Below are 26,916 nucleotides of genomic sequence, written 5' to 3'. Positions count from 1 at the left end.
ATACGGAGTGTCGACCCTGTTCAAGATGTAAGGTCAGCACCTGCGACGAGTGCCGCATCCACTGCGTCTACCAGAGCATCTACGAAACGCCATGTGATGAAGATGAGTTGCCCAACTTTAGCGGCTTTATCTTGTTATCACCATCTGAGATACCCATCCTCAGCCCACATCACATGTCTAGTGATCACCCCGCGTCAGAATGGGAAAGTCCTGCGCATGGTTCCAGTGCACCACATCACGACCAAGGCTTCATCGACGTTCCTTTTGAAGAAGATAGTTTCGGTCTACCCGAGTGTGTCGAAGAGCTCCTGGACTTGGATCTCGGCAGTCACACCTTGGCCGCATCGGCGTCTTCAAACGTCGTGCACCCCTCGCCCGTTCTTCGAGCCTTATACCAAGCAACAGAGCAAAGGAAACGATGGTTCTGCAACGACTGCCTCCCAAAAGACGGTTCGGATAGGAGAAGCAGTCTTCAAGACTCCCAGTGTCAGTGCACTTTGCGTAATCACTTCCTTGACCGCTGGCTATGCCTACGCTGTTACGAGGCGGAAGAAACTACCCTCGATACAATGTTCGCTGAACACAAAGAACATTGCGCCTGTGGGCGACAGGCTGGGAACAAGACCTGCTTGTGGTGTTGGGGAGAGGTGACACATCCGATGCTCGGGTTTGACGTAGTATCGAATGGAGACGTGGACGAGACCATTTAGCAAAAGCGCAACACCCCAAGCGCCGCTAGTCTTACTGTCGCATGATTTTGCGTTTTGTGCTGTTTGTATTTGTATTTGTACTGTTTGTAACAATACCCTGTACAGTTCCGTAATCTCCAGCTTCTTGTTGTCATTTGCTCGTCTCGTCCAGTTTCGATGGTTGCGATTAACAGTATACCCCATTCACATGAGCACCCATTGTTACTTGTATGAGGAAGAGCATCAATATCATCCAAGGAAAGGCATGAAACCGTTGTGTACTGCGTCCTCTCAGTCCTAGACCCAACTTGATGCACGTCGTGTTTGTCAAAGCTCCCTTGCACCAGACGCCGTAGACTCCCTCTAGATATGCAGGTTTGCGCGCCCTAGCCCACTCATCTCTCAGCGTAGACACTCTATCGTTTTATCCACCTCCATATAACGAGCCATCTCATTCAACTGCTGCTTCGCCACGATTGACCCGTTTCCAACCACCATCTTCAACCTCTCCTTCTCCTTCTTGAGATTTCTCTCAATCCTGCGCTTCGCGTCCCTGTGCAACACCAGCTCCCCTCGTGTCTTTTCCAAATCCTCGGTAAGGTATGGGAGGCTCGGTTCGTCGCGCTCGCGGCGCACGCTGATTTCAAGGTCGACGGCGATGTTCATGAGGTCGCTGATGCTATCGCTGTGGAACGCATAGGTGGCGATGAGGTTGTTTTGGTAGTCTGTTAGGATGGGAGATGGCGGCGGTGATGATTCGGTAGTGGTAAACGATGTCTCGCTCAACTCCGTGTCGCTCCAGATGTCGTCCATTGCTGCTGGGGTGTGCGCGTTGAATTGGTATTATCAAGGTAGGATAAGTTTTATGTGACGGTTGAAGCCGCAATTTTGACGTTGGTCGGATATGTATTTCAACGTGTGGTGCGTTTGTCTTAGCTTAGTGTGGTGAGTGAATGGTCTGGATTCCGTGGTGAATCAGGATTCGCACCACCGAGACATTGGAGTGACCACGACAAGAAACATAAAGGGTGATCATAGAATAGAGAGCGTGCAGACGGTGTATAAGGCAACTTGAGATGCGACAAGAGAGCGGTCTGGTGTTGATTGAAGACTATGTGCTTCCTTATAACGTCTTGGGGGCCATGCTTGTAGTTGCCCTTCTCTATTCTAATGACTGGAATCGTCGCCTCATTACTAGGGCCCAGCACGACGAGGATGCAGTGTTAAATTTGGTACAAACCTTCGAATTCTGGGCCTGCCGATCTGGACCCATGGCCAAGTCAACCTTACAGGGAAGTTGATAATGGTGCAGAGTAAGAGTCTGAGATTGATTCTACTGCCTAGGTACCAACACTGCTAATAAGGTCTCGTGTAACACGATCGCGGGTGTTGTGACGATGGGTCAATTGCCAGAGCAAAGCGCCAAAGGGAGTCTGGTATGCGAGCCCTGCTGCGGACGTGGGATCCTCTTCTGCGATTGCTATAAGCTCGTCGTTTGTAGGGAAGGTGCCAGATTCGTCTTCGTCTTCAATCTCGCCGATGGTGTCGTCGTCGGTCTCACTGTTGATCTCATCGTCGGTGTCGTCGTCGATCTCCTCCGTAATGGTCTTTGGCGGCATTGCCTGGAGTCGTGATATAGACGCGCAGTGTTATAGAGAGCAGCGCGGGTAATTAGCCCCAAGTGTTGCTGCGCCGGAGGGCAGAGCTAAATAGAGGCTTGGAGATATCGCCGTGGGAGGTGAGGGGAGAGAGATGTGCGGGCGGAGGCGACAACGGTCAGGGCCGTACCCAGATAACAGGTGGCACGATCCATGCTCAAGTGATTAGGCACAGAGACAATGTCTATATTCCGCTTTCATAACATCTACCCACATGACTGTTGAACAACACCTGGATCCTCTGTCCTCCTATGCTATGCACGCTCGTGGTCATGCATATGGGCAATCCACTCCGCCTCGACCCAGAACAAGACACTACAGTGTTAACATATTCTCATTTCCGCAAAGATGAACACCTTGTGATAGCCACGGAGTGCCAGCGACATCTGGATTTTAGAGAAGGCGTCGCAGAAGTGGACTGGTTTGTGTTCGGCGTAATCGGTGCCGGTATTGAAGTAATCGAGAGCCCAACCGCACGCGTTGCAGCGCGTCATTAGCGAAAGGCTGGCAGGACATTGTGATGTTTCCCAAAGATTGTTGAGTTCCTCTAGAGTTAGATTTGGTAGGAGGGATTTCCTCTTGGGGGAACAGCGGACAGCACGAGCGGGGCAAGGCTTGGCGCGTTTGGAGACGCGTCTTCCTCGGTCTGCCATCTCTCATCACTTCACACATCAATCGGCCCCCGTCACACCGACCGCTCAGCCAGTCCTCGACCATGACATCGAATGTCAGCGCCATGGAAATCGACGCATCGAATGCCTCGCACAGCTCGCACGCCGCGCGCGCCCCTCAACAACTCGCCCTCCCTCGCGACGCCCCGATCCCTGACGGCAATTTCGTAGCCCTCGACGTAGACGGCCGCAAATATCGCATCCGAAAATCCGACCTTATGAGCGTTCCTTACTTCGACGCTCTGCTTGGCGGTAATTGGGCTGGAATCGATCTGTTGCCCGACGGCTCGCTCCCCATCGATACGGACCCTGAGATCTGGCCAATACTGTTCACCTATATCAAAAGACCTAGCACATATCCGTTGCTCTGGACGAGGGAGAAGGGATTCGACTACGTGGGATATAACAAACTTCTGTCTGAGGCCAAGTTCCTTGGTCTCGAAGACTTGGAGCAGTGGATCTTATCTAAGAGGTACAAAGAAGTCATCACTACGAGATTCAAGACGCATATGTTCCCTGGACATAATTATTCAGATGAGCATATTGTCCATAGTACATGGCTCGATTCCACCAGAGGTCCAAGGGGACAACTACGGGGGGACGGACAAGGTCCAGTGGCGCCAGAAGACGTTGAGCTTGTTTCTTGCTTTGAAGCAAACATTACTAGCCAAGGCGCTTATAAATGCCCAATCGGATCTCATCTCCATGCCGATCTAGATGATTGCATGACCGCGGGTTGCCCTCTTCCGCCTGACCAAGGAGGCGGACCGTTAGCCGACTATGAGAAGTTACCCACCAGTATCGTTGCCGTGCTTAAGTACATCGACTACCATCCGGAAAGATGTGAGCATGGCTACGTGGGGCCCAATCAAGACAGAGATAACGACGGAATGTGAGTACAGCGTTGTTCTTATCTTTGCTCTGTGGTGGTGAATGTACGCATATGAGATTGGTTGGAGGACTAGAGACGTACACTATGTGGATACTAGGGTCTTTCTCCCGTCATATCGACCAAGTTGAAAACTTTACACGAGCCTGACCTGCCAAGCCGGCGAGTACGACTTGGGCTAGACAAAGTTGTAACGGCAAGACAGAGCAATGAATAGCCAACACTACCTGGTGACCATGGTGCGTGAGCACAATATAATCAATAGTGGTAGAAGGCACATGCATTTGCTTGCGTGTTGGTCAGCACATCAGTATATCCTACTGCAAATACCAGTTCGCTCCGTAACTCAACGTATATACATGGATGCTTTGACGGCTATTCAATCTCTGAAGTTTGTTATTCGTGGTCTTATGATGTTGTGTCTTTGTCATGCGTTGTCCATTTCTGGAGGTTGCCGTTCTGGCTCACTAATGCCCCGCTTCTGAAGACACTGGTCTTGGATCAGCAAGGGCGTGACCACGGAGACGACTTACGAAGAAGATATCATAACGTCGACACAGTATTGGCAATACAGGGTAACGCGTGCATGTATGTAGCACATGCAGTAGCTAGTTCGTGATTGGCTGGGCTTCGTGCCACAATACAAAAGCAGAAGATTATAGAAATGTTTGAGCTGGGTAAAAGTCTCGTGTATTAACTAGCATTCAAGCTAGATAGGTATCTTCAATCATACGATAGCTCTATACAACCAGGCACTCTTGGCAGCGGCACTCATAAACGTCGACGTTTGGCACAAAACTGCCCACGAGTTAACCCTGGGTACGAACATGCGCCTCAACGTTGTGGCCAGCGATAGCCTCCTCAGCACCAGCAACACTATGCCTTCGGTCCTTGCCCATGTAGTTGGAGTCCGGAAGCATGTTAAGAATATCCTCCTGCTTGTCCGTCTTGCGCTGATGGAACCAGAAGAGGATGCCACCGATGAACGCCAGGATAGCAACAGTCGTGTAGTTCCAGACCAACAACGGATCTTCGGACAGCGACACAAACGCCTGACCAAGCGCGTTGGAAAAGGCAGACATAAAATGCCAGTACGAAGTAACCAGCGAACGCATGTTCTTGGGTGCCTTTGTGAACGCAAACTCGAGTCCAGTAATCGACGTGAAGATCTCAGAGAAACCGACAAGCATGTAGGGCACGGCTTGGGTCCAGACGTTGATCGGGGCTGGATCGTCGCAGCTGTTCATGTATTCGCCGCAAGGGCCCTCGGCGTAGATGTAGTGCTGGATAACGGCAGCAGAGACCATGGCGAAAGATGCGAGGATGAAACCGAAAGCAATGCGCTTGATGGGAGTGAAGCGGATGTTTGCCTTGCGGAGAGCGGGGTAGAGGAAGTTGTCAACGATGGGAATGAAGATGACCAGGGAGATGGGGTTGAGGTTGGTGATGACATCGTTGGGAACACCGTTACGGGTCATGGTGGCGGCCTGCGACGTGAGGTTGTTGTTCATCTGGTTGTAGCTCAACCAGTAAAGAGGAATCCAGGTGAAGCAAGAGCACGCGCGCAGGCCACGAGCAACCTGGTCAACCCAAGCGTCGTCAAATTGCATCCAGGATGGCTTGTTGGCACCGAGGTGGCTGGGCTTGACGTCCTCCCAGAACCGCTCGCTCTTGAAGTTCTTGCGCGTAGTCGCAGGGTTGAGAGACCACTTGCCCTTGGTGGCGAGCTTCAAGACCTTGAAGGCGCGGATGAGGACGGAACCAGTGGGGGGAGTGCGGATGTACTTGTTCCTGCAGACCCAAAGGACGACGGGGCAGAAACAGAACATGATGGTGGGTAGCAGCCACGCACACCAGAAGCCGACGTACTTCTCAACGTAGACCATGGAGATTTGTCCAGTCAGAGAGCCGATGTTGATGAACATGTAGAAGTCTTGGAATATGTTAGTGGTTTGCTCCAAATATCGCATTGGGGGACAACATACACAAGAAGATACGAGAGAGCGTGATGTTGGGGTCAGAGATGACGCGCTCGCCAGTCTTGGGGTCCTTGATGACACGGGGCTTGGTTTGGCGGTATTGTTCAGCGATCAAGGGGGAGATGTTGGCCTTGAAAGCTCCGGTACCGAACCCAAGGGTGATGACACCAAGGATGAAAGGACCGATGGCATTGCCGCTGGTGAGTACAGCGGGAATGGCGGAGATGATGAGCAGAATGTGACCCAGGATAGAGAAGGCGATGGCGATGAAGATGGTGTTGAAGCGACCAAGGTACTCGTCGGCGATAATGGCACCGATAATGGGTGTGCTGTATGCCCAGAAAGAGTTGAATTGACCGATACCGAAGGATGCACGCTGTCCCATGCCCAACGCGCCTGGTTGACCCTCTGAGCGAGGGTCCTTGCCAGTGGTTTGTGGAACACCATCAATCACGGGCAGGTCCTGTTGAATGAAGTTGGTGTCTTCGAAATAGTCAGTGGGCTGATTCTTGTACAGGTACGAGCGACAACATACACAAAACCTGACATCCGTAGTAACCAAAGCGCTCGCAAAGCTCGACGAAGGCGATGGTGAAGGCAGTCCACGGAATCTTTCCAGATACACGGCGAAGTGTCTTCAACTCATCTTCCGTAGGCTCTTCGCCTTCCAAGTCGGCCTCGAAGACATCAGCGCCATGAGGCTGGTGGCTGAGAGTCGACGGTGTGTGATCGTCCGAAAGAGCACGCTTCTCGTCGATCTCGTACAAAGGCATAGCAGCCTTGTTGGGCTCGTTGGACATGGCCATGTCCACGGCGTTGGAGCCAGCGTTAGCCGACATGATTAGCAGGCACGGAAGAGTATGGGCGGTGCAAAAGAATGAGCTGCTGCTGAACCGCAAGGGTTGGGCACACGACCGCAATTATACTCATAGCATCCTTACAGTGACACAGAAGCGGCAAATCTGCTCATCCCAAGCGCCGTCTTGGTATTCCTTGACTGTCTCTCTTTCGAGCAGGTGTCGTATGTGGATACACTCCACCCTCGTTTCCAGGAATTGGTGGAATCTAGCTAGTAGCCCAAGCCGGCGGTTGACCCATACAGCATCAAGGGACTATTTCGCAATGCCCGTCTTATCACCAGCCGGTGACTGGGCAAAAGCTGGGCGGGTAGGCGATGCCGAAAGTAAGACTACGATTTAGAGCTTCGCACCCGTCTTTGCAGGGCTTCGGCAAGCCAAGCTCCAGGGAAATGGGTATCTCGGCGCATGCGACGACGTCGATTGAGTGCTTCGGCACTTGGCAGCGTCGCTGATCACACTATGTTCTTTCCAGCCATTCACGCGGTGGGTAACCCTAGCTCTTTCTTATCTGGACGACGAGCTGTGCCATGATGACACCACGCCGCAGTGCAATACCGAAGAGCTTGCGCACTGACACGACGTGCACATGCGCGCTGACAGCTCGTGGGAACGTCGTTCATCGCTGCAGCGAGGAGGGCGCTGGAGTTGAGAGCCAGGACGTCGGTCCGGCGAGTGACATTTGTCGACGATCGTGTGTGTCGCTCATGACCGCCGAACTCTGCTGCGAGTCCGCTGCCCAGCTGGCGCCGAGCCTTCCGTCCCGCTGGGCGCCTCCTCGTCACATCAATCCTCGGCTGCTCCCCACACAATGAAACAGCCTTCGCATGCATGCGATGTAACTCCACCAAACTCGAACAGGCAGCTCGACCAACCGGCAGCAGCACGCCGTGTCGCTCTCCATGCGCACTCCAATCAGTGGTCGCGTTGTTCTCTCCAATCCACCTAGCGCGGACGCCCTGTTGTGCTTCTCGAAAACGTCCATGGACGGCACCAGCATTGGCATATCCACATAGCCACGCTTATCTCCTTGACAATAAAACAAGCGCGACAAAACGAGACAAGAGCGCCGAAGACCTCCACATGGTTTTTGGCACGAGGCTTCGTTGCTATCAGCGGAAGCTTTGCCTCGCCTGGCAGCATGGCACATTGGCATTCCCATGGCCTGACCCGCTGTTTTCCGTCTTTGCTTGGCATGGCCTGTCCAACAGAACCCTCTGATGATCACCCATACACCAACACAACGGGGCGCAGTAGGATCCTCTGCTATCACAGAACAATGAAGGATGCAGCTTGGCTGAGTGGCAATAGCGGCTGCTTATCTCTTTACGCCCCGTTCCCATACTGAAGGTTCTCGATTGAAGACAGTGTCTAGAAGCTTATTGTCGACGTTGAATCGAACTATGCACATGCGATCGGGTCTTCCGAGTCATTTCCTGGCTTATCAACAAGGTCTTGTGTGGATGGCTTCTGTAGTCTTAGCGCTGCACATCGTCGTTGCCGAGAACCGAAGAGCACACCAGAAAGGCCAAGACAAACCAGGGAAACCACCATCCATGTCCCGCCTGACAGCAGCAGCCGTACCTGAGGACAGACGCGGATATCCTTGGTTAGTAAAGCCGCTGGATACCGGCCGCCGGGTAGCGGGAGCGACGCTTGATGCCTATGCTCTTGCTTGTGCATGTAGCGTAGATGTTCACACGGGTTGTGCATCATCCAACGAAGTCTGTCAGTAGCTTATGATCAGCGCTGGACACAGCTAATGGACGTTGTTCGGATACTGGCATGGATATACGACTACCCCGCATAGCTGTAAAGCTCAATAACGTTCTTCAGTCGACTACGGGTTGATTCTTACCATACAGTAGCGATTGGCGTACTCCGGCTAGCAAATTTACTACATCTCGGAACTAGTATTCGGTTTCAACATATACATTAAATGAGATCAGTCCGGGTGGACTCTGGCCAAAAGAGAGCTTAGATCACGAGCATACATCACTGAAACATACGTGAATGAAGTTTGTTATCAATGTATTATCATTAATCATCTAAGAATAAGTTTCATCAATGTCGTCATCAATGCTGAAGACCATGACTTTTCCCCATCTAGTTACCGATGGGCAGGTCGCTCAGAGGCTCACCCTTGGACCAGTGGTTGATCCAGTTGAAGATCTCGGTGTGCCAGAACAAGCTGTTCTCCTGCTTGAGCACCCAGTGGTTCTCGTCGGGGAAGTTGAGGAACCTGGAGGGGATACCGCGGGCCTGGAGGATGTTGAACAAGCTCAGGCCGTCGCTCTCGGGCAGACGGTAGTCAAGGGTGTTGTGGATGACGAACTGGGGAGTGGACCAGTTGGCAATGTGGTTCTGGGGGTTCCACTCGCGGTACGCGTTGGAGTCCCAGATGCTGCCGTTGTAATCGTGGCGGATGAACCAGAGTTCCTCAGAGGCCCATGCGCCCTCGGTGTTGGAGATACCGTCGTGGGTGACGAGGCACTTGAACTCGTTGCCGAGGTCGTTGGCCTGGATCCAGTTGGTCATGTAACCACCGTAGGAAGCACCAGCGGCGATACCGTTCTTGGTGTCGATCCATGGCATGCTGCTGTTGACGTAGTTCCAGGCGTTGACCAAGTCGTGGTATGGCCAGCTACCCCACTGGCCCTGGATGGAGTCGGTGAGGAACTGTCCGAAACCGGTGGAACCGGTTGGGTTGGGGGCGACAATGATGTAGCCTTGGTCAGCCCAGACCTGAGGGTTCCAGCGGTTGGACCAGCTGTTGCCCCAGTTACCTTGAGGACCACCGTGGATGTAGAAAGCGAGCGGGTAGGTTACGTTCTCCTGCCAGAAAGTAGGCTTGACAACGTAGGCCTGAAGCTGCTGCTTGAGCTCAGGGTTGGAACCGTTGAAGAAGATCTCGGAAACAGTGTGGGATCCGAGACCAGCGAGGTTGGGGTCGACCTGAGACGCGTCGAAGAGGGTCTTCTTCTCTCCGTCGGCAAGGATGTACCACTCGCTGGGAGTCCAGATGGCGGTAGCAGCGACGAACAGCGAACCATCAGGAAGGAGGGCGAAAGCCGAGACGGATGTGTTCGAGGTCATAGGCTCAGGGACGAAGCTCTCGTCGGCATCGACAGGGAAGTTGAAGATCTTGACGCGAGCGTAGTCATCAGCAGTGACGTAGATGGAGGAGTCGTCGTGAGCCCATGTGATGGGTCCCTGAACCCAGCGGTCAAAGCCGGCACTCAGAGCCTTCCAGTTGCTGACAGCAACACCGGTACCCTCAACAGCGACGTCGACAGTGTAGAGTTGCCACCTGTCCGACTCGTAGTAGTCCTCATCCTGCTGCACGTAGGCGAGCTTGCAGCTGTCGGTGGAGAAAGAAGGGAGACCAGAAGCACCCTTGTGACCAGCCTCCGCCGCGAGAGAGTCTGGGCCGTTGAAGGCGATGGGAGCGTCGGAAGACGCGAAAGCACCAACATAGGTGTATGATGCGGTGTAGTTGGCCTTGTTGAGTTGAGGGGCCTTGGTTACGAAAGCGTACATGGAACCATCAGGGCTGATGTCGTAGTCGCTGGAGTCACCAAACGGCTGGATGGGAGTCTCAGGCGCAGTGGTGGTGAAGTTGATGCCCTTCTGGATGTTGCGCATTCCAGCGCCGGACAGCGCATAGCTGTTGTTCGCCGAGAGAGCTCCGGCGAAGAGATTGTAGCGGTTCTTGGTCAGCCAAGTGTCCCAGTGGCGGACATAGTTGTCCGAGTAGTAGCGGGCAGTAGTCACTGGGGTAACTTCGGTCTCGGGGTTGACGGCAGTACCATTGGGGTAAGCCATGCAGTTTACGATGAAATGCATGTCTCCAGTCGAAGTGTTTGCGACCTTGAGACCGGAGTATGGCGCATCCAAAGAAGCGACCATCTTGCTTGCACTCGGATCCTTGATGTCGCCAACCCACAGGGTAACACCACCGGGGACCTCCTCGTTGGTGCCATTGATGTAGATGATGCCAGTCTCGCTGCCGGGAATCCAGGCGACCTCGTTGATCTCGCTGGCATTGAGGCCCGACTCGGTGATCTCGCCGGTCTTGAGGTCGATGAGGTTCATGCCAGAACCCGCACTGCCGTGCTCCTCGAAGGAATACTGGGAGTACGAGAACAGACCGACAGAGCCATCGGGACTGGCGTCAGCGACGCCACGTCGGACGGTGCTGAGGAGTCCTCTGTTCACTTGTTAGCAGTTGCGCAAGCAACGGAATGTGATGGTAAACGTACTCAGGCGTAAAGGCACAGGCGCCGGTAGCAGCCAAAGCCGCGGCAACGCTGATGTATCGAGCCATTTTGTATGCGACCAGCTTCGTAAAAGCTCAATTGGACAAGGTCGATGGTCGGAAAATCTCAGGAAGGGCAGGCAGCTTATTTGTACAACGCGCTGCTCGGTACCTAGCTGCAGACCCTGGCTGGACGATATTTTGCCAGCGGGGTTTAGGGACCGGTACCTGGCCGTGATGGCGCTCCTCGTTGGCTACGCACTCGGTGATGGCATCAGGCGCGCCCTGTAATGCGGTTGCTGCTATACCAAACATGTGGATAGATGGGCGCTGTTCACGACCGCTCCTTCCTGATGCAGGCTAGCGCTGCGGGCGACAAACAAGCTCGCCGTCGGTGGGAACGTAGAAAGCATGTTTCTGCGTCGTCCTATCGCGACACGGCCCACAGGTCCCGCAGTCGTGGCTCAGACTTGGCGGCCATCTCCATGCAGCTCTCACGTGAAGCTCCGCAAAGCTCTCGCCCAGATTGCTCGCGGCCGTGCCAAGACGCGCCGTCACGATCAAGCCCGGTGGCGGATAAAACGGCGCACCCGAAGAGGCAGGTCGATAAAAAGTCCAACACCCATCTTTTACTCATCGATAGCCAGTGCGGCGTTGCTGTGTCGCTTGTATGCTGCCTTACCACATACAGAGGCTGGGAGTCTTGATACCGTACGGGCTGCCTCGGTCTGGTTCGGGCCTGCTGCGCGCCTAATGCTCTCATTCTTCCCTTTGCAAATTGACGATCGGCACCTGCCTTGCCTGGCTTAGATATGCAGACCCTATCGATGCAGCTGCTTCTTCGCGTTCGTGATGGCGCACGCTGTGACACCTCGATGACATCGAACGAATGAGCTGAGCGGTCGCCTCGTATCGCATCCAGCAAACTGCGCATTTGCGCTCATGGCAAGACGTATGTATCTTGCTGTCCGCTTTCTTGCTGCACGTCTTTCCTGATCCGATCTCTCTTGCTTTCCAAGGCACTACCCCATATCTGCGTGCGTGCCAAAGACAAAATACCGACAATGCGGCAACCGGTATCTGCGTATCCACACTCTCGGAAGCCGTTCGTTGTCATTGCGGCTGTCGCGCCTCGTCCGTGGTCTAGGGATAGGAACCTGAGTATTGCGCCTTAGGGCTTAACAGCCGCAGTGGACCCGTGCAGTAGCTTTTCCGATCTGGTTTGATATTGTCGTTGGCAAATTTATCGCGATATCTTGATACCGTGCGACAGTGGCATCGCAGTCAAGTTGGAGACTTTCGTGGTTGATGGCGTCGTAGCTTCCGAGCTGGAGATCGCGCTTACCCCGCGCCCTCACGTGCCATGTGGTCCAGGACGCGTCGGACGCGTTCGATCGCGTCTCTACAACACCAAACCTCTCCCTACGGCCATCATCGAATGTCTTCTTGTCAGCATGGTTCGGAGCCGTAATATTTGATATTGCGCTGCTTGAGGGTCAGCTAAGCGACATGTGTGGTAGCCTGACGACCCCCGCGGAAAGTGTCAACGAAGGCTAGAGTGCGCCTTTGATTCAGACTCGGCCTGGCCTTCATTTGGGCAGAAAGACTCAGCACTATCAGATGCAGTGTGATCGTACTCAACTGAAGACAATTACTGCTACATGGTTTCTCAGCTGTACGCCGCAACAAACAGTTCGAAAGCCAACGGCTTATTCTTCCTCAGAGCTATCATCTGCCGACGGATCAATAACTTTATTCAGTACTGTCCCTCCGTCAAACCTCAGCGTCTTCCGCAATTCGTACACGGTGGCTTCCAGATCCCAAACTGCGTCGACCAGTTTTTCTCTAGCCCCACCAACTTGATATCTCAGAGCACTGGCGTTCCACAACTCGTCCACAACGCCTACTACGCTTATCCATTCCTTCAGCTTCGTGTTGGCGTTCTTCGCGTCCTTCGCTGCTGTTTTGAGAGCCGGTACGAGCAAGTCCTCTTCTAATCTCTTTCTTCTCCGTGCTTCTTCGCTTATGTGTGTAGCGTGGTGCGGGTTTTCTTCGAGGGATTCGTAGAGTCCTTTCCATTCGTTCTTCGCCTTGACAATCCTGTCGATATCGTCGGTGTTGGCAGTGGTGGTGCGAGGTGTGGAACTCATGGTGTAGATGACGAAGAAAACAGGCGTTAAAGCATGATGTTATAGCCGTTGTGAGTTTGCTATTTGCGCTTGCTGTGCATGCATGATCATGGAAGGTTTCATGTCCTAGTTGGTGCACTTTCCGGGGGTCTCAGTATGTTCAAAACAAAGGTAAAGGTATAGCTTCATGTGGAATCTGGCCTTGACTGTGAAGCGTAAAAGACTAGCTGCTCGACTTTGAGAGACATAAATGCATGTATGGATGGCTCGATGAGACATAGCCCCGTCGATCTTTTCCTGCTCGATAACAAACGTTCCCAAAACAAGTCTGATCACTACCTTCCCCGAAGCAAGTCCAGGTATGTCGCGCAAAGCAGTCCCAATTGTCACGAAGCATCATCCCGTATTTTGTTGCCAAACTCCCGCAAACTCCACTAACCCCAGTAATGGAAACCCACGGATGACCTTGACCGATACAAACTTTTCCAAATCAACGCCATGAGCCTCCAATACTTCAAATACCCCCAGGTCAATCATTCTCCACCTTTCAAAAAGCCGAAACGTCCAACGCTTCTCCCGCTCTTCTCATCCTTTGCTTGAGACCCTCCACTTCCTTCTCCAGTACCTTTGATCGCCTCTCAGCTTGTGCGCAGCGTGCCTGAATTTGACCGAGCTGATCGCGAAGAGCGTTCTCGTTGTGGAGCGTGTTAGCGTGTCGCTCTGCCAGTTCGTCGTATTGAACTTGGATGCCGCGGTACGCATTTTGACTGAACATGCTTTCGTTTTTGACTCGGCTTATCTCCGCTGTGAGTCCGTTGACTTGTGCTAAGAGCTGATGGTTCACTGTCATCTGTGCTCTGAGTTGTTCAACAGCCCTGGCTTGCGTATCGATTTCCGCTCTCAATGGGGTGTTTGTTCTTTCACTGTTTGCTAGCCTGGCCTCTGCGCTGGTTGCCATGATCGGATGTTCTGGGCTCAATGATCGCCGTATGGTGCTGTGCGATGGGTGTATCTATAAGAAAGTAAGCTTAAAGTGCGATTCAGACTATTGCATATACGCACGATATGGCTGTAATCGCGACGCTTGATCCTCGCTGCCATTTGTTAGTTCAACCATGTAAAAGGACGGCGGACCTTGTAACTTACCTGCCGTTGGCGTGGGTCCATCATCGCCGGTGCGTTTCCTGGATGCGAAAGTGTCGTGCGTCAGGTCAGTCGCTTCTGGCCCCGGAACTGATGTCGCAGCGGATACTGGTACAGTTTTCGGTTCCTGTTTCTGTGCTTTTGCGCGAGGCTTTGGGCGAACGCCACTGTTTGCGATAAATCCGCAAGCCTTCGAAAAGTCCATCCAGAAATGACTGTAATTCTCAATGACTTCGATGTGACCAGCAACTAAGAAGAAGTAAAGTGCCATTGCCCGTATCCTGTTGTAAACGGTCTGTTCACCAACTGAATGGTCTCCGACGTCACAGAACGGTTCGTCGATATCGACATGCCTGAGACCGCTCGGTTGCACGCGATGGACGCTCGAGTCTGAGTTGACATAAAAGTACCCGATATGGTGATTCTTCAATCCACGTACGTAGATATAGACTGGAGGCTTCAACTCCAGAGACGGGGCGTCGAAGGTGCCCAGAGTGAGTACCATCTCGGACGCGTCCTGTGGCCAATGAGTGTCGACTATTGGGCCGAAGCTTTTGCGATGACTGAACTTGACGGTATCGAAAGCTGGGAGTTTCTCAAACTCCTTGGGTATGAGAGAACGTGCCTGTCTGGAAATTGTTTGTGTGTACCAATTCGTTGCGCTTTCATCGATAGTGATGGGATTGTTGACGTTGGTATATCCCATGGTAGGGGATTTTCGCAGTCTAGCACCTAGAACCAGTAACTGTTGGTTCTAACGGGTTTATCAGTATTCCACCAATGGGTATAGCTATGCTGCACGCATAAGGTAGTGGGCCGGAGACGAGGGAAAAGGGCCGAGAAAGTGTGTTAGTAATTGGATACGATGGGAGGCAAGGTCTGGACCTCAAGGAGATGAGCGTTTTATATGTAGAGAGATACTGTCGGACTCAAGGCGTACTGAGTAATAGAACGAGGCTACAGTAGCGATACGTGAGAGTGATGTATACCTGGGCAGGACCTGCACCTGAGTGAGAGTATGCGAGGCTACCTCGAGAAGCTATCGCGACAAGGTAAAGGTCATCAACGCGAAGTACGATAAGATGAGAATTCTCATGGACACTTTTGACAAACATAATCGATCAGCATCACCGCGGCCCTGTCAATTAGTGCTGAACCTTGGAATAGCCTGTACGTATGATCGTAGGGACGCGACAGGCTCGTTACCACGCGCATGTAGTGATAGAACTCAACCGAGTAGTGTCATGCTCAGTTCGCAAATGAAGAGAAGGGTTTGATCGTTTGTGGACTGCAGGCGGTTGGTCGTGGGCGAGATGGCTGATGACGTCGTAGTTGCCCTAGTAGGTCTCTCGTTATTGCGGCACAAACATTCTGGAAGCCACCACCACCTCGTCTCCGTCCTGACCATCGTCAAATTCCACCATACACCGTCTTCCATGCCATCAAGTCTGCGGCGCTTTCGTCCACGCGTACAACGATCGGAATGCGCACTACCATCGGCTGTCAACCGGTTCGGCGGACTTTTTCAGCCAGTTGTTGCCGATCTCTCCGATCCCCGCCATTCATCCCCACAATCAGCCAGTAAAGCTTGAGCCGCCCTCCGCACGCTTGACTGATCTTGTACTTACGCCCAGCTTTTAGGCTGAAGTACGGTGCGACCGTTAGACTTCGTTTTGTTTCCTCGGTGGGAGATGTCACGACAATTGCTGCCGTAAATGTGCTAATGACGTGTTGATCATGAGGAAAGCGTGGTGACCTATAAAGGATCTTGGGGACGGCGGCCAGTATGTGGATATTGACCGTTATCCATTGGCTTCAATCATGCGACTTTTACTCACCACACTGTTTTGCGTGCTGGGCGTTGCTGTAGCCGAAGATGGCTCACAAGGCTGGCTGCGCTATGCTCCTATACCGGACGGGCCATGCGCACAATCGGTACCCCCGGCGATCATCGCTTTGAACAGCACGAAAGTGAGCCCTGTCTACACCGCAGGCCAAGAGCTTCAGAGAGGCGTAGAGGGCATCATCGGACGAAAGCTGAACGTCAGCTCGACGGCAGACCAAAGCCAGTCTGCCATCATCGTCGGAACTTGGGACGCCTACGTAGCCGCGTACGGAAACATCGATGAATGCGAGAACCTGGACGAAGATGGTTTCTTCCTCAGCACAACTACTCCCGGCAAAGTCATAATCATTGGACAGAATGAACGCGGTGCTCTCTATGGAGCCTTTGAGTATCTCTCTCAGCTCGCGCAAGACAAACCCACGGCTGCTTCAACGGTATACAACCCGCAAGTACCCATCCGATGGACTAATGAATGGGATAATATGGATGGCAGTATCGAAAGAGGGTATGCTGGCCCTTCATTGTTCTTCCGGGACGGATTTGTCGTAGATAACACGACACGGGTTGCTGAATACGCTCGCCTGTTGGCATCAATTCGTGTAAACGGCGCCATCATCAACAACGTCAACGCAAACGCCACGCTACTCAACGATCGCAACGTGGAAGGCCTTGGTAGACTCGCTGATGCGATGCGACCATGGGGTGTGCAGCTTGGCATATCCCTGAACTTCGCATCTCCGAATGCTAGTCTAGGCACATTCGATCCTTTGGACCCGAAGGTAGATGCATGGTGGGCCAACATCACCAACCAGATTTATTCCAAGGTTCCAGACATGGCCGGTTATCTCGTCAAAGCCAATTCAGAAGGACAGCCTGGTCCATTGACCTACAACCGAACACTCGCAGACGGCGCCAACATGTTCGCGAGGGCAGCTAAACCCCATGGTGGTGTTGTCATGTTCCGCGCTTTCGTCTATGACAACCACATCAATGAGACCAACTGGTACAACGACAGGGCGAATGCGCAATTGGAGTTCTTTCAGCATCTAGATGGAAAGTTCGACGCCAACGTAGTTGTTCAGATCAAGTTCGGCCCGGTATGTCTACAGACGCTGTCTATCCAAGAGCAGACTAACGTATCTCTGTTTCCCCACAGATTGACTTCCAGGTTCGGGAGCCAGCATCGCCACTGTTTGGATCTTTACGGCACACGAGCACAGCTATCGAGCTCCAGATCACGCCCGAGTATCTCGGCCAAAATTGCCACCTAGTCTATCTGGCCCCACAGTGGAAAGAGATCCTGGAGTTTGACATGAGGTCTGACAATCAGTCTTCCAAAGTCAAAGATATCATCACTGGTGAGCGCTTCAAACGACCACTGGGTGGTTATGCAGGCGTGACAGGAGTTGGATCAAATGCGACGTGGCTAGGTTCACATCTAGCCATGTCCAACCTGTATGCGTACGGACGATTAGCCTGGGACGCGTCCGTTGACCCGAAGATTATCCTGCAAGACTGGATTCGATTGACATTTGGCTTTGACCCGGACGTGCTCGACACCATCACCGATATGTCCATGAGGTCGTGGCCCGCATATGAAAACTACAGCGGCAATCTCGGCATTCAGACACTGACTGACATTTTGTACACACACTTTGGACCAAACCCTGCTTCGCAAGACGGTAATGGCTGGGGTCAATGGACGCGCGCCGATGCATTCAGTATTGGCATGGACCGCACCGTGAAGAACGGCACTGGCAATGCTGGACAATACCCGCCCGAGGTCGCTCAAATCTACGAGGATATTGAATCGACGCCGGACAATTTACTGCTCTGGTTCCATCACGTTCCGTATACACAGCGACTGAAATCCAACAAGACTGTGATTCAGCACTTCTACGACGCTCACTACGAAGGTGCTGGTGTTGCGCAGGAATTTGTCGGGCAATGGGAGTCCTTGAAGGGCAAGATCGACGATGAGCGATATGAACATGTATTGTTCAGGCAAACGTTCCAAGCTGGCCACTCGATAGTTTGGCGCGATGCGATCAACGAGTTCTACCACAATCTCTCACAGATAGCGGACGAGAATCAGCGCGTGGGCAATCACCCGTATCGCATTGAGGCGGAGGGCATGATGCTCGATGGTTTCATGACTTACGCCGTAAGCCCTTTTGAGACAGCTTCCGGCTATACGGCTATCGTCACAACATCAAACTCCACAACGGGCGTCGCGACCGCTAATGTCACGTTCGCCTCGGGAACGTACGACGTCGCTGTCAATTACTACGATTTGATTGGAGGTAAAGCGAAGTACGAACTCGAGGTTGGCGATCGGATCGTGGGTAGCTGGGTGGGGGATCTGGAAGACAAGCTGGGACACGCGCCGAGCGTGTATCTCGATGGGCACTCCGCGACGCGCATCACGTTCAGAGGTGTTGAGGTTCGGCAAGGTGACGTGGTGCGACTCACTGCGCAAGCTGATGGGATAGAGCCCGCCCCGGTCGATTACCTCTCATTCTTGCCACCTGGCATTGTTGACTGAGTCGCTTGTGCAGCAAGTATGTACAAAAAAGAAAAAAAGATGCGAAATTGAAATTGATGTCCTCGCATTCGCAGACGCGACAATCTAATGTTTCCACTGCCCAGTCGGCTTCATTTCCACTACCGGGTTCCCCTGCGCGCCTCCCGCCCCGCCTAACCCACAATAGCGACTTGTCTCCTATTCCCCCAGGCATGGCAACACCATAGCCCAGTCGTTGGTGGCTTTCGGAGACGGGGAATTTCACCTGCACTCCCGCAATTTGAGGCAGGTCTCTTGCATTAGCCACCGCTCTGGAGACGCAAAGCCCAACAACACCCAACCCTCCCTCAAACAATGCGCAGCCTATTTTCTTCGTAAACTGAGCGTGATCTGTGTCTTCCCCCCTTTCGCATCCAACGTCGTGGGCCACCAAGTAACCGGCGGGCACGCAAGAGCTTGAGATCCGTGCCGTACGCCAGTACTTCACGATGTGACAAGCTCGTCAGCTCCGACCAAGCCAACACACCTTCAAAATCGCCGACAGGCATCGCCGTCCCCAAAACAAACACGACAGCCACGACAGCCCGGCCGCGCCCTCGACGTCTTTTTCAAAGTGCATATTAGCATCAACTTTGTCAACGCGCATCCAAACTAATGTCGCGTCCTAGTACAGTCGCTGCCCGATGCGCTGCGCTAGGAACTTCGATCGCCCAGGTAGCCGCTTCAGATGTTCAACTTTGCACCTACACGCGCTAACGCCCAAAACAGGTCATCCCGGATATCAGCAGCTTTGCTCGCAAATTCCGCGATGCTCGTCACGATCTGAACAAGATCAACAGTGATCTGCTCGTGATCAGAACTGGGCTGAGTATTGCGCAAGACGACTTTTCGGCAAAGTGGGCCGAGCTGCCGGCGTCTCTGATCGATGCTGTCTCGCGAGTTCTGGACTCATGCGACGATACCTGTGAACGATTGCATAAGGCTTTTCTTAAGCTCTCATGTGGTAGTAAACCGAAAGAGGACTGGCGTGTGCTGAAGGACGGACCTTTGGTGAATCTACGGCATGATCTTGACGCCTCAAAGGTGGTGCTAGAGTTGTGTCTAGACTATGTCGCATTGTAAGTTGTTTGCACCAGGAACGACGGAGCATTGCACGAGAACTGACTCAGCTTAGATTTTGCCAACAGGATACGATGGATTCGTTACTTCAGAATTTTGTCAGCGATCTCATCACGCAAAGTGATGAATTGCTGAAGAAGACGGATACAGATGAGATTTACGTGAATCAAACAGCACGCGACAAACTGTCTTCACTATTACAGGCTGTCCGTCTGCTTCGATCATGTATCACAGCTATTAAACGGGACGGGCCGTCTGCATCACAACTAGCAAAGAGGACTACTCTCCCACGTCCAGATTCCCTAGAGCCCGCCCTTGGCGAGGAGCCTCGAAGCGGCAGGAAGAGCCCCCACGAACAAGCTTCAACACGAAACAGCGCTAATGACGGCATTGGCACATGGCTCGCCAACGTTCCGTCCTTTGAAGACGCGCAGACTCTCTCTTATTCCGCACTTGAACAAACATCTGTTCCCAGGCGACTTCTGATACCGCCATCCCGGGAAGACATCACCCCATCGCGCGGTACATTCTACACTGACGACGGCGCGGCATCCAGTCCTACCCTGGTACCACCGGAATCTCGACTCAAGAAGTCATACAGCTGGTGTACTGATCTCTCAGGGAAGGCGAGTACTCGGTTACAACTTGCGTCTAGACACGCATCAAAACAAGCATCAAAATACACATCAACGCTGTCCAGCTCAGACGTCTCCATTTTTCATAGGAAGATCACCTCGGACCGGATAGCTGTGACGAAGGGCAAACGAAAAGAGTTGGAGCCGAACCAGAGGGCGGCGGTAGATCGAATCCTAGCAAACATACCAGCGGAAGCGACAGCTGCCGAAGTGGAGAGGGTGATATGGGAAGGCGCAAACCCCATGGCGACGCACCCAGAATTCGGATACTTCTTCATTCGAGTAGCGTACGAAATGTCGCCAGACATTCTTACCCTTCTCTTGGATTTTGGGGCTGACATTACTCGTGTCAATCCAGCACCATCGTCGTATTACTCCGCAATGCATGCCGCAACATTAGGACGGCAGCTCGCCACTGTCCGTTACCTTGCTTCCTTGGGTCACTCGATCGACAACCCTGATCATGATGGAGAAACGCCACTTCATCTTGCTTGCAGGACGCCTGGTGCGTCTGCGATAGCAAAGTACCTTGTTGAAGCTGGTGTGGACGTGAACTTCGAGGCGAAGAATGGACGTACACCACTACAGTCTGCCCTCAAAGCGATGAGACTTGAAGGCAAGGAGAGGAGCATGTTGATTGAGCTTCTGCAGACACATGGGGCTGAGGGTGAAGTGAAGAGGGACTTGGACTGTGGGAGGGGTAACGAGAAGGGAAGACATGTGCTTGGATTAACATGAAATCCAGGTTGATCAGGACAAAATGAAAGTTCCTTTGTTTCTGCTTCCAGTGGCGATCATTACTTCTCTCATTTTCGGGCCTCGCGCCATATCTGAAATAGTAGAATTGTCATCTGGCTCCGCTTTGTATTCGCAGGGTCTCTTCAGGCGTTGTTATAATACGGTGGTCAACTGAGAATGGCGAAAACTGGAAAAGATACCCAAGATATTGTATTATAATCATAATCGATGATGTTGAAGCCCTCTCCATTGACTCCGATGCTGCTTGATACTACATCCAGCATGTGGTTGATCTGGGAAGGTACTCTGGATGCCGAAACGTCTCTAGCCGCCGCTAACTTATCGTGAGGTCCACTCTTCGTCGGCCACCTCCGCTACCAAGGACTCACTCACCTCAACTTCCCACCCATCCCAAATCTTGCAGCACACATTGCTCCTTACGACGTGTATTATGACCAATATGGCGAACGCATACAAGATGTGGGCGGAAGGGAAAGAGGTGGAAGGTCGAGCGGAGCAGTCAGTTAGCGGGACCCCTCATTCGTGACCCACCCCGATTGCTAACAGCATCACAGGCTCGCCGTTGAAGACCCCGCGACTAAGGAGATCTTCGCGCACTGCCATGCTGCATCTGCGGCTGATGTCGAGGATGTTGTTCAAACTGCACACAAAGTCTTCAAATCGGGTGTGTGGTCGAAAGCCCCGCGCCATGTGCGTGCGGACACGCTCGACCGAATCGCAGAACTTCTGACCAAGAATCTCCCAAGACTTATCGCGCTGGAGGTACAGCAGACCGGACGCGCTATCCGTGAGATGAATGCCCAAGTTCCGACTCTTACGAAATGGTTCAAATATTACGCCGCGTTGATACGAACCGAAGAGCGCTCTGTCCTGCCAACCGTCGGTAAACTACACAATTGGGTTGACCGTAAGCCGCTCGGTGTAGTCGCGCAAATTACGCCGTTCAACCACCCAATGTTGATTGCTGTTAAGAAGATCGCACCCGCATTAGCCGCGGGCAACTCCATTGTGCTGAAACCAAGCGAGCTGACGCCGCTCACCAGCATTGAGCTTGGCAAGCTTCTGAAAGAGGCCGGCTTGCCCGACGGCGTCTTTTCAGTGTTGCCAGGCGACGGCATCACGACCGGAAAGGCTCTTGTGGAGCATCCGCTCATCAAGAAAGTCGATGTTACTGGCGGCACACCAGCAGGACGCGCCATTGGCGCCATCGCAGGACGCAACCTGGCACATTACACCGCCGAACTTGGTGGTAAGGCTCCCCTCGTCGTGTTCGAAAAAGCGCACGTCGATCTTGCAGTCAATGGCATTGTGTTCGCAAGCTTTATAGCCAGTGGCCAAACATGTGTGGCAGCGACGCGTATCATCGTGCAGAACAACATTCTCGGTGAGGTAGTGGAGAAGCTGAAAGCCAAGGTGCAGAGCATTGAGAGGCGGATGGGCTCACCGAAGAATGTGGAGTCTATGATGGGTCCCCTCATATCGGCGAAACAGCTCAGCAACGTTGAGACACTAGTCAACGACGCAAAGGATGCAGGTGTGACGGTTGTCACAGGTGGCCAACGAATGACTCACAAATCTTCACTGGACGATACCGACTTCTCGAAAGGCTACTTCTATCCACCAACAATACTGACGGATAGCACCACAAAGAAGATTGTCGATACGCGCATATGGAAGGAAGAGGCCTTCGGTCCCGTCATTGTCGTCGTAGGCTTTGGCACTGAAGAAGAGGCCCTTGAGCTTGCGAACGATAGCGAATTCGGTCTGGGCGCAGCTATCTGGACGCAAGATCTTTCGCAAGCTTTCCGCGTGTCAGAGAGCATCGAGAGTGGCATTTGCTGGGTCAACACGCATCATCGCAACGACCCAAGCTCACCATGGGGCGGCATCAAGAGCTCAGGAGTGGGTAGCGAGAACGGTATCGACGCTTACAATGCGTATACAACATCGAAGAGTACGATCATAAACTATGCGACGGCTGATGAAGGGCTGGCTAGCGATGACTGGTTCAGGGAGGGCGCTGGCGAGGTTAGATATGGATGAGAGATATCGTGTCTCGATATAGTGAAAGAGAGGCCGCTATCACGCGAGGCTTCGTATTTCGTAGAAAGAGCCACTCTTGAACGTCTCATGTGCTCTAAGATAAGCACAGTGAAAGAACACAACAATCTGTGACTGAGACCTGGTGGTTATTGTACCTTCGCTGACGTGGGTCTTGCGAATGACCTAGGCCAGTGAGAGAGAAGGTTCGTGACTATAATCGGTCACTCTATGTGCTAACTATTCCCTACCAGACGTTGTGCTGATCTACTCTTCTCTCAACCCTCAGCTTTCTGCTGAACTGGTGTCTAGATCCCCAACTCTATCGTCTGGTCATGTCGAGCACTAATCAAGATGCGCCAGCGTATGCACCATCCGGAAGTCTAGGAAAGGCCCACAAGTCTAATTCATCTCTGACTGTCTCTTCCACTTCGAAATCCAGATCTCCTGCCATAACCCCAACTGTATCAAGAGAGCGAGGCATAGACCCTGATGCTCCTTGGACGGCCAGGTCATGGGTAGGGAGATCTAACAAGGGTAACATGTTTAGAGCATTACAAAAGGCGGGCGAAGACGTCAGTGTATATGGCAATGCGCCTTGGAAAGACTTTACTGCAATGGACTTTGCTACTGCTTTGGTCGCCTGTCGCAATAAGCGCATCGATCAAGGACTTATCGAAGGAACACCAATCATGGGTGGTGACTATGAGCGAAAGCCGCGATCCATCAGCTCCACCAAAAAGAAAGATATCCTCCGTATACACACAGCTCCAGCAAAAGAGCCCGAACCGATCTCGAAACGCCAACTTCTGTTCATTTTGAGGAGCCTCCATTCACACCTTAAAATGATCAAGAATGCTGCTATTGACGAGGCAAAATCCTCACAGCACGGCAGCCCACAAGCGGGAGCAGATGACACAACTGCCACTGTCAACCCTTACCCAGAACTCTGCAGCACACCCGGGTTTGAGCTTGACGGGACACCTCTCACACATATCAGGATCATTATGGACTGTTTTCCGAAACCCATGATATCGGAAAAAGCCCAAATGTTGGTCCGCACGGTCTTGCACCATCAACACGAACTTCGCTCTTACCACCAGCAGTGCGGAGGAATTGACGGTGGTAGAAAACACTACTTGGCGTGCCTAAAAGAAGTCTACTATATTCAGAGGACTGAGCTGTGGCGCGAGATGATGAAGAGCGTGAGTGTTGATACTGATAGTGAACTCGGACAGCAGGTGGAGGCTATTGTCAACGAAACTTTTGTCAATGTAGATGATCTGTAGAGGGATGGTCGACTTTAGGAAGGCCGCGACGAAAGTCTGATAGTGTTAGTCTGCTAGACATGTAATAAACCGTGCTCTCAGAAGCTAGTGTTGCGAGCGGGAGTGCTTTGGCGCATGCCATATGGAACGGAGGGGCAAACCTTGGAAGTCCGGAGATGGCTGAGGTCACGTGGGGGAAATTGCATCCGGAGGGTGACGTCATCGCTTTGGCGAAACTTTGCGACGCGTCGCGTTCAACGGCATTAACACCACCACCCAGCCACAATTTCAACAGCTGTTCCAGTGCACACTCCCCGTCCCAAACTACACATCTTGTTCAAAGGCTACGATCAGTATCGGCAGCATGGAGCGTCTAATGCTCGACCAAGTGGCCATGCAGCGGCCTACCAGGGGTGGCAGCCATAGCGGTTCAGGGCTCACTCTATCCAACTCAGCAAGCATGGAAAAAGATCGAGCTTGACGACAGATTCTGGAAAAGTTTTTATACACCTTATCATGGCTGACCACTAATACTACAACAAGACACCTGCACACAAGCAAACGTTCCGCCTCGCGTCCATAAGCCCCGAGCCTGCGATCGAATATGCTCCCGCACTCGATTCGATTGACACGCGTCAAATGCCGTACTACTCGTCATCTAGAGCGAATTCTTCGTCGTCAGGATCGGTCAAGCTCCACAGCATCTTGTCCTCCTCAGCGCGACGCTCGTCCTCGGCATCCAGCTCACGATCGCCAATCTTGCCTGGATACCCAGGTGCCAGAAGCTTGTCGAACAGAATCCGCCCACCGACCGCAACATCGTCACTAGCTTTCGCTCGCGAGACAGCGCGCTGCTCTTCGTGGTCGAGGTTGTCGGTAATAAATGCAGGCAGGGGTGGAATGTAGTGCCTGAACTGATGGGTACACCGACTAGTCTGATGGCCAAAGCGATACTGCTTACTACGGAAGCGCTTGTTCTCAGGACCAGGAGCTTTCGCGCAAATGTCACACTCGATCGTCTCCTTTACAGGGCACGCGTCGGCGTCATGCACGTCTGCCTTTTCGCAGTACCAACAGAACTGAGCAGTGCCCCACGTCTGCGGTGGGATGGTCTTCTTCTCCTCAGCAAGATCGGTCCAGATATCGTTGATGGAACGGCCGGCGATGGTGCAGTCTAAAGGGAATTGATTGCAAGGCGTGCCCGGATACAGTACTGGGAAAAGGACAACGAGAAAGAACAGTGTCGTCTCATACACCGCATCGTTTGAGCTGTTGTGTAGCCATATGTTGCTTGTGTCGATTTGGAACCCACGAAGAAGCTCGACGAACCTCGGCAAGCTCTCACCGCGTTCTTTGTCTGGGACAGCGACAATACCGGCGTGGCTCGCCAGTGCCCCAAGCGATCGGATCGTAAGAACAATGCTGTCCAGCTTAGCCACGTTAAGGTTCCATTGCTCCTTCAGTTGGCGCTCATCATTGTTCAGACCTTGGCCAAAGAAGATCACTGGCCTCTTCGAGCCATCGTCGCAGCGCTGGTTATCGAGGAACTGGATCAGGACTGCTTGGGCCTCAGATTTCGTAACGAAACGCGTTTGACAAAACCTTGGGTTCAGCTCAGTATCGCCGAAAGGGATACCAAACTTGTCTTTCCCCTTGTTGCGCATGTGACACGTCTCCACGATGCGTAGGTGATGTACCGCGAAGTTTCGAATTAGATTCTCGAAATCGCTTGGAATCTTGCAGCCACGAAGCTTCTTCATTGGGAATACGACGAGACCGCTCTCGTTGATTATCTCCATTGGCTTGTCGGGAGGTTGGTTGTACCATTCGAGGTCTAGACAAACTCCCAGCGTGTCGTCCCACTTTGCCGGTGCGCCTGGGATTGGAGTAGTGCTGAAGCTGCGCACGAGGTCAAGAGCTTTGCGACCCTTGCAGAAAGCCTTGACACCCTCAAGAGTGTTGGGAAATGTTGTGGTAGTCGAAGCCATATTGAGTGCTCGCGGCTTGGGGCTTTGACAGTCAATCTAGGTTACAGAATCATTTGAGGCTTTACATACCTCTATATATTCGGAGATGGGGAAGTAGTAACTCGAGGACTACTATCTGACGACCCTGATACAGATCACACAATTTTTGCGTTTCGATATAATGTCTATCAATCGAGGAGTCGAGTTGAGCTTCGCCACGATGGTCTTTTGGAGCAGAAAGCAATGTTTATATACTGGTAAAGGAGAGCAGCCTGGGATCTAGCGCGTGAAATGCCGGGAGAAAGAGTCAATCGCATCAGTGACGACATATGCAGCGTGTGCCCCCCAGACAACGGAAAACATATTCATTGCCCCCGTTGACTACCTCACTGGGCCGACACAGAGTGCTGAAGATGGACTTGCAAAGTTAGTGTCGACATCGAGCAACTAAATACCGAAAGCATTCAAGCAGGCGGCAAACCAGC

The 26,916-nt window shown here is 52.6% G+C and overlaps 11 protein-coding genes across 11 annotated transcripts; 4 read left to right on the top strand and 7 right to left on the bottom strand.

The window, feature by feature from the left end:
• Positions 1 to 1,091: 1,091 nt before the first annotated feature.
• Positions 1,092 to 1,502, bottom strand: J4E79_001269 (uncharacterized protein; the record flags this gene model as incomplete). Its single annotated transcript, XM_049350179.1, has 1 exon — positions 1,092 to 1,502. One exon carries the CDS (start codon positions 1,500 to 1,502, stop codon positions 1,092 to 1,094), a length of 411 nt encoding a protein of 136 aa, XP_049215338.1.
• A 527-nt stretch (positions 1,503 to 2,029) lies between these two features.
• On the bottom strand, positions 2,030 to 2,308 carry J4E79_001268 (uncharacterized protein; the record flags this gene model as incomplete). The annotated part of the gene is made up of 1 exon (XM_049350178.1): positions 2,030 to 2,308. One exon carries the CDS (start codon positions 2,306 to 2,308, stop codon positions 2,030 to 2,032), a length of 279 nt encoding a protein of 92 aa, XP_049215337.1.
• A 754-nt stretch (positions 2,309 to 3,062) lies between these two features.
• Positions 3,063 to 3,735, top strand: J4E79_001267 (uncharacterized protein; the record flags this gene model as incomplete). The annotated part of the gene is made up of 2 exons (XM_049350177.1): positions 3,063 to 3,500; positions 3,553 to 3,735. The coding sequence occupies 2 exons, from the start codon at positions 3,063 to 3,065 to the stop codon at positions 3,733 to 3,735; spliced, it is 621 nt and encodes a 206-aa protein (XP_049215336.1).
• Positions 3,736 to 4,716: 981 nt separating this feature from the next.
• J4E79_001266 (uncharacterized protein) lies at positions 4,717 to 6,725 on the bottom strand (the record flags this gene model as incomplete). Its single annotated transcript, XM_049350176.1, has 3 exons — positions 4,717 to 5,840; positions 5,893 to 6,369; positions 6,422 to 6,725. The coding sequence occupies 3 exons, from the start codon at positions 6,723 to 6,725 to the stop codon at positions 4,717 to 4,719; spliced, it is 1,905 nt and encodes a 634-aa protein (XP_049215335.1).
• Positions 6,726 to 8,849: 2,124 nt separating this feature from the next.
• On the bottom strand, positions 8,850 to 11,070 carry J4E79_001265 (uncharacterized protein; the record flags this gene model as incomplete). The annotated part of the gene is made up of 2 exons (XM_049350175.1): positions 8,850 to 10,953; positions 11,006 to 11,070. The coding sequence occupies 2 exons, from the start codon at positions 11,068 to 11,070 to the stop codon at positions 8,850 to 8,852; spliced, it is 2,169 nt and encodes a 722-aa protein (XP_049215334.1).
• Positions 11,071 to 12,710: 1,640 nt separating this feature from the next.
• On the bottom strand, positions 12,711 to 13,151 carry J4E79_001264 (uncharacterized protein; the record flags this gene model as incomplete). The annotated part of the gene is made up of 1 exon (XM_049350174.1): positions 12,711 to 13,151. The coding sequence occupies one exon, from the start codon at positions 13,149 to 13,151 to the stop codon at positions 12,711 to 12,713; it is 441 nt and encodes a 146-aa protein (XP_049215333.1).
• A 526-nt stretch (positions 13,152 to 13,677) lies between these two features.
• Positions 13,678 to 14,979, bottom strand: J4E79_001263 (uncharacterized protein; the record flags this gene model as incomplete). Its single annotated transcript, XM_049350173.1, has 2 exons — positions 13,678 to 14,072; positions 14,277 to 14,979. 2 exons carry the CDS (start codon positions 14,977 to 14,979, stop codon positions 13,678 to 13,680), a joined length of 1,098 nt encoding a protein of 365 aa, XP_049215332.1.
• Positions 14,980 to 16,094: 1,115 nt separating this feature from the next.
• On the top strand, positions 16,095 to 18,664 carry J4E79_001262 (uncharacterized protein; the record flags this gene model as incomplete). The annotated part of the gene is made up of 2 exons (XM_049350172.1): positions 16,095 to 17,216; positions 17,276 to 18,664. The coding sequence occupies 2 exons, from the start codon at positions 16,095 to 16,097 to the stop codon at positions 18,662 to 18,664; spliced, it is 2,511 nt and encodes an 836-aa protein (XP_049215331.1).
• A 633-nt stretch (positions 18,665 to 19,297) lies between these two features.
• On the top strand, positions 19,298 to 21,135 carry J4E79_001261 (uncharacterized protein; the record flags this gene model as incomplete). The annotated part of the gene is made up of 3 exons (XM_049350171.1): positions 19,298 to 19,357; positions 19,412 to 19,761; positions 19,818 to 21,135. 3 exons carry the CDS (start codon positions 19,298 to 19,300, stop codon positions 21,133 to 21,135), a joined length of 1,728 nt encoding a protein of 575 aa, XP_049215330.1.
• Positions 21,136 to 21,586: 451 nt separating this feature from the next.
• J4E79_001260 (uncharacterized protein) lies at positions 21,587 to 23,199 on the top strand (the record flags this gene model as incomplete). Its single annotated transcript, XM_049350170.1, has 2 exons — positions 21,587 to 21,654; positions 21,711 to 23,199. 2 exons carry the CDS (start codon positions 21,587 to 21,589, stop codon positions 23,197 to 23,199), a joined length of 1,557 nt encoding a protein of 518 aa, XP_049215329.1.
• A 1,912-nt stretch (positions 23,200 to 25,111) lies between these two features.
• J4E79_001259 (uncharacterized protein) lies at positions 25,112 to 26,452 on the bottom strand (the record flags this gene model as incomplete). Its single annotated transcript, XM_049350169.1, has 1 exon — positions 25,112 to 26,452. The coding sequence occupies one exon, from the start codon at positions 26,450 to 26,452 to the stop codon at positions 25,112 to 25,114; it is 1,341 nt and encodes a 446-aa protein (XP_049215328.1).
• Between the last annotated feature and the right edge of the window lie 464 nt (positions 26,453 to 26,916).

This window comes from Alternaria viburni (assembly GCF_023758015.1).
Source record: "Alternaria viburni strain BMP 2772 chromosome Unknown scaffold_2, whole genome shotgun sequence".
Taxonomy (NCBI): domain Eukaryota; kingdom Fungi; phylum Ascomycota; class Dothideomycetes; order Pleosporales; family Pleosporaceae; genus Alternaria; species Alternaria viburni.
The sequence above is the reverse complement of the archived record's forward strand: the minus strand, read 5'-3'. Positions and strand labels throughout refer to the sequence as shown.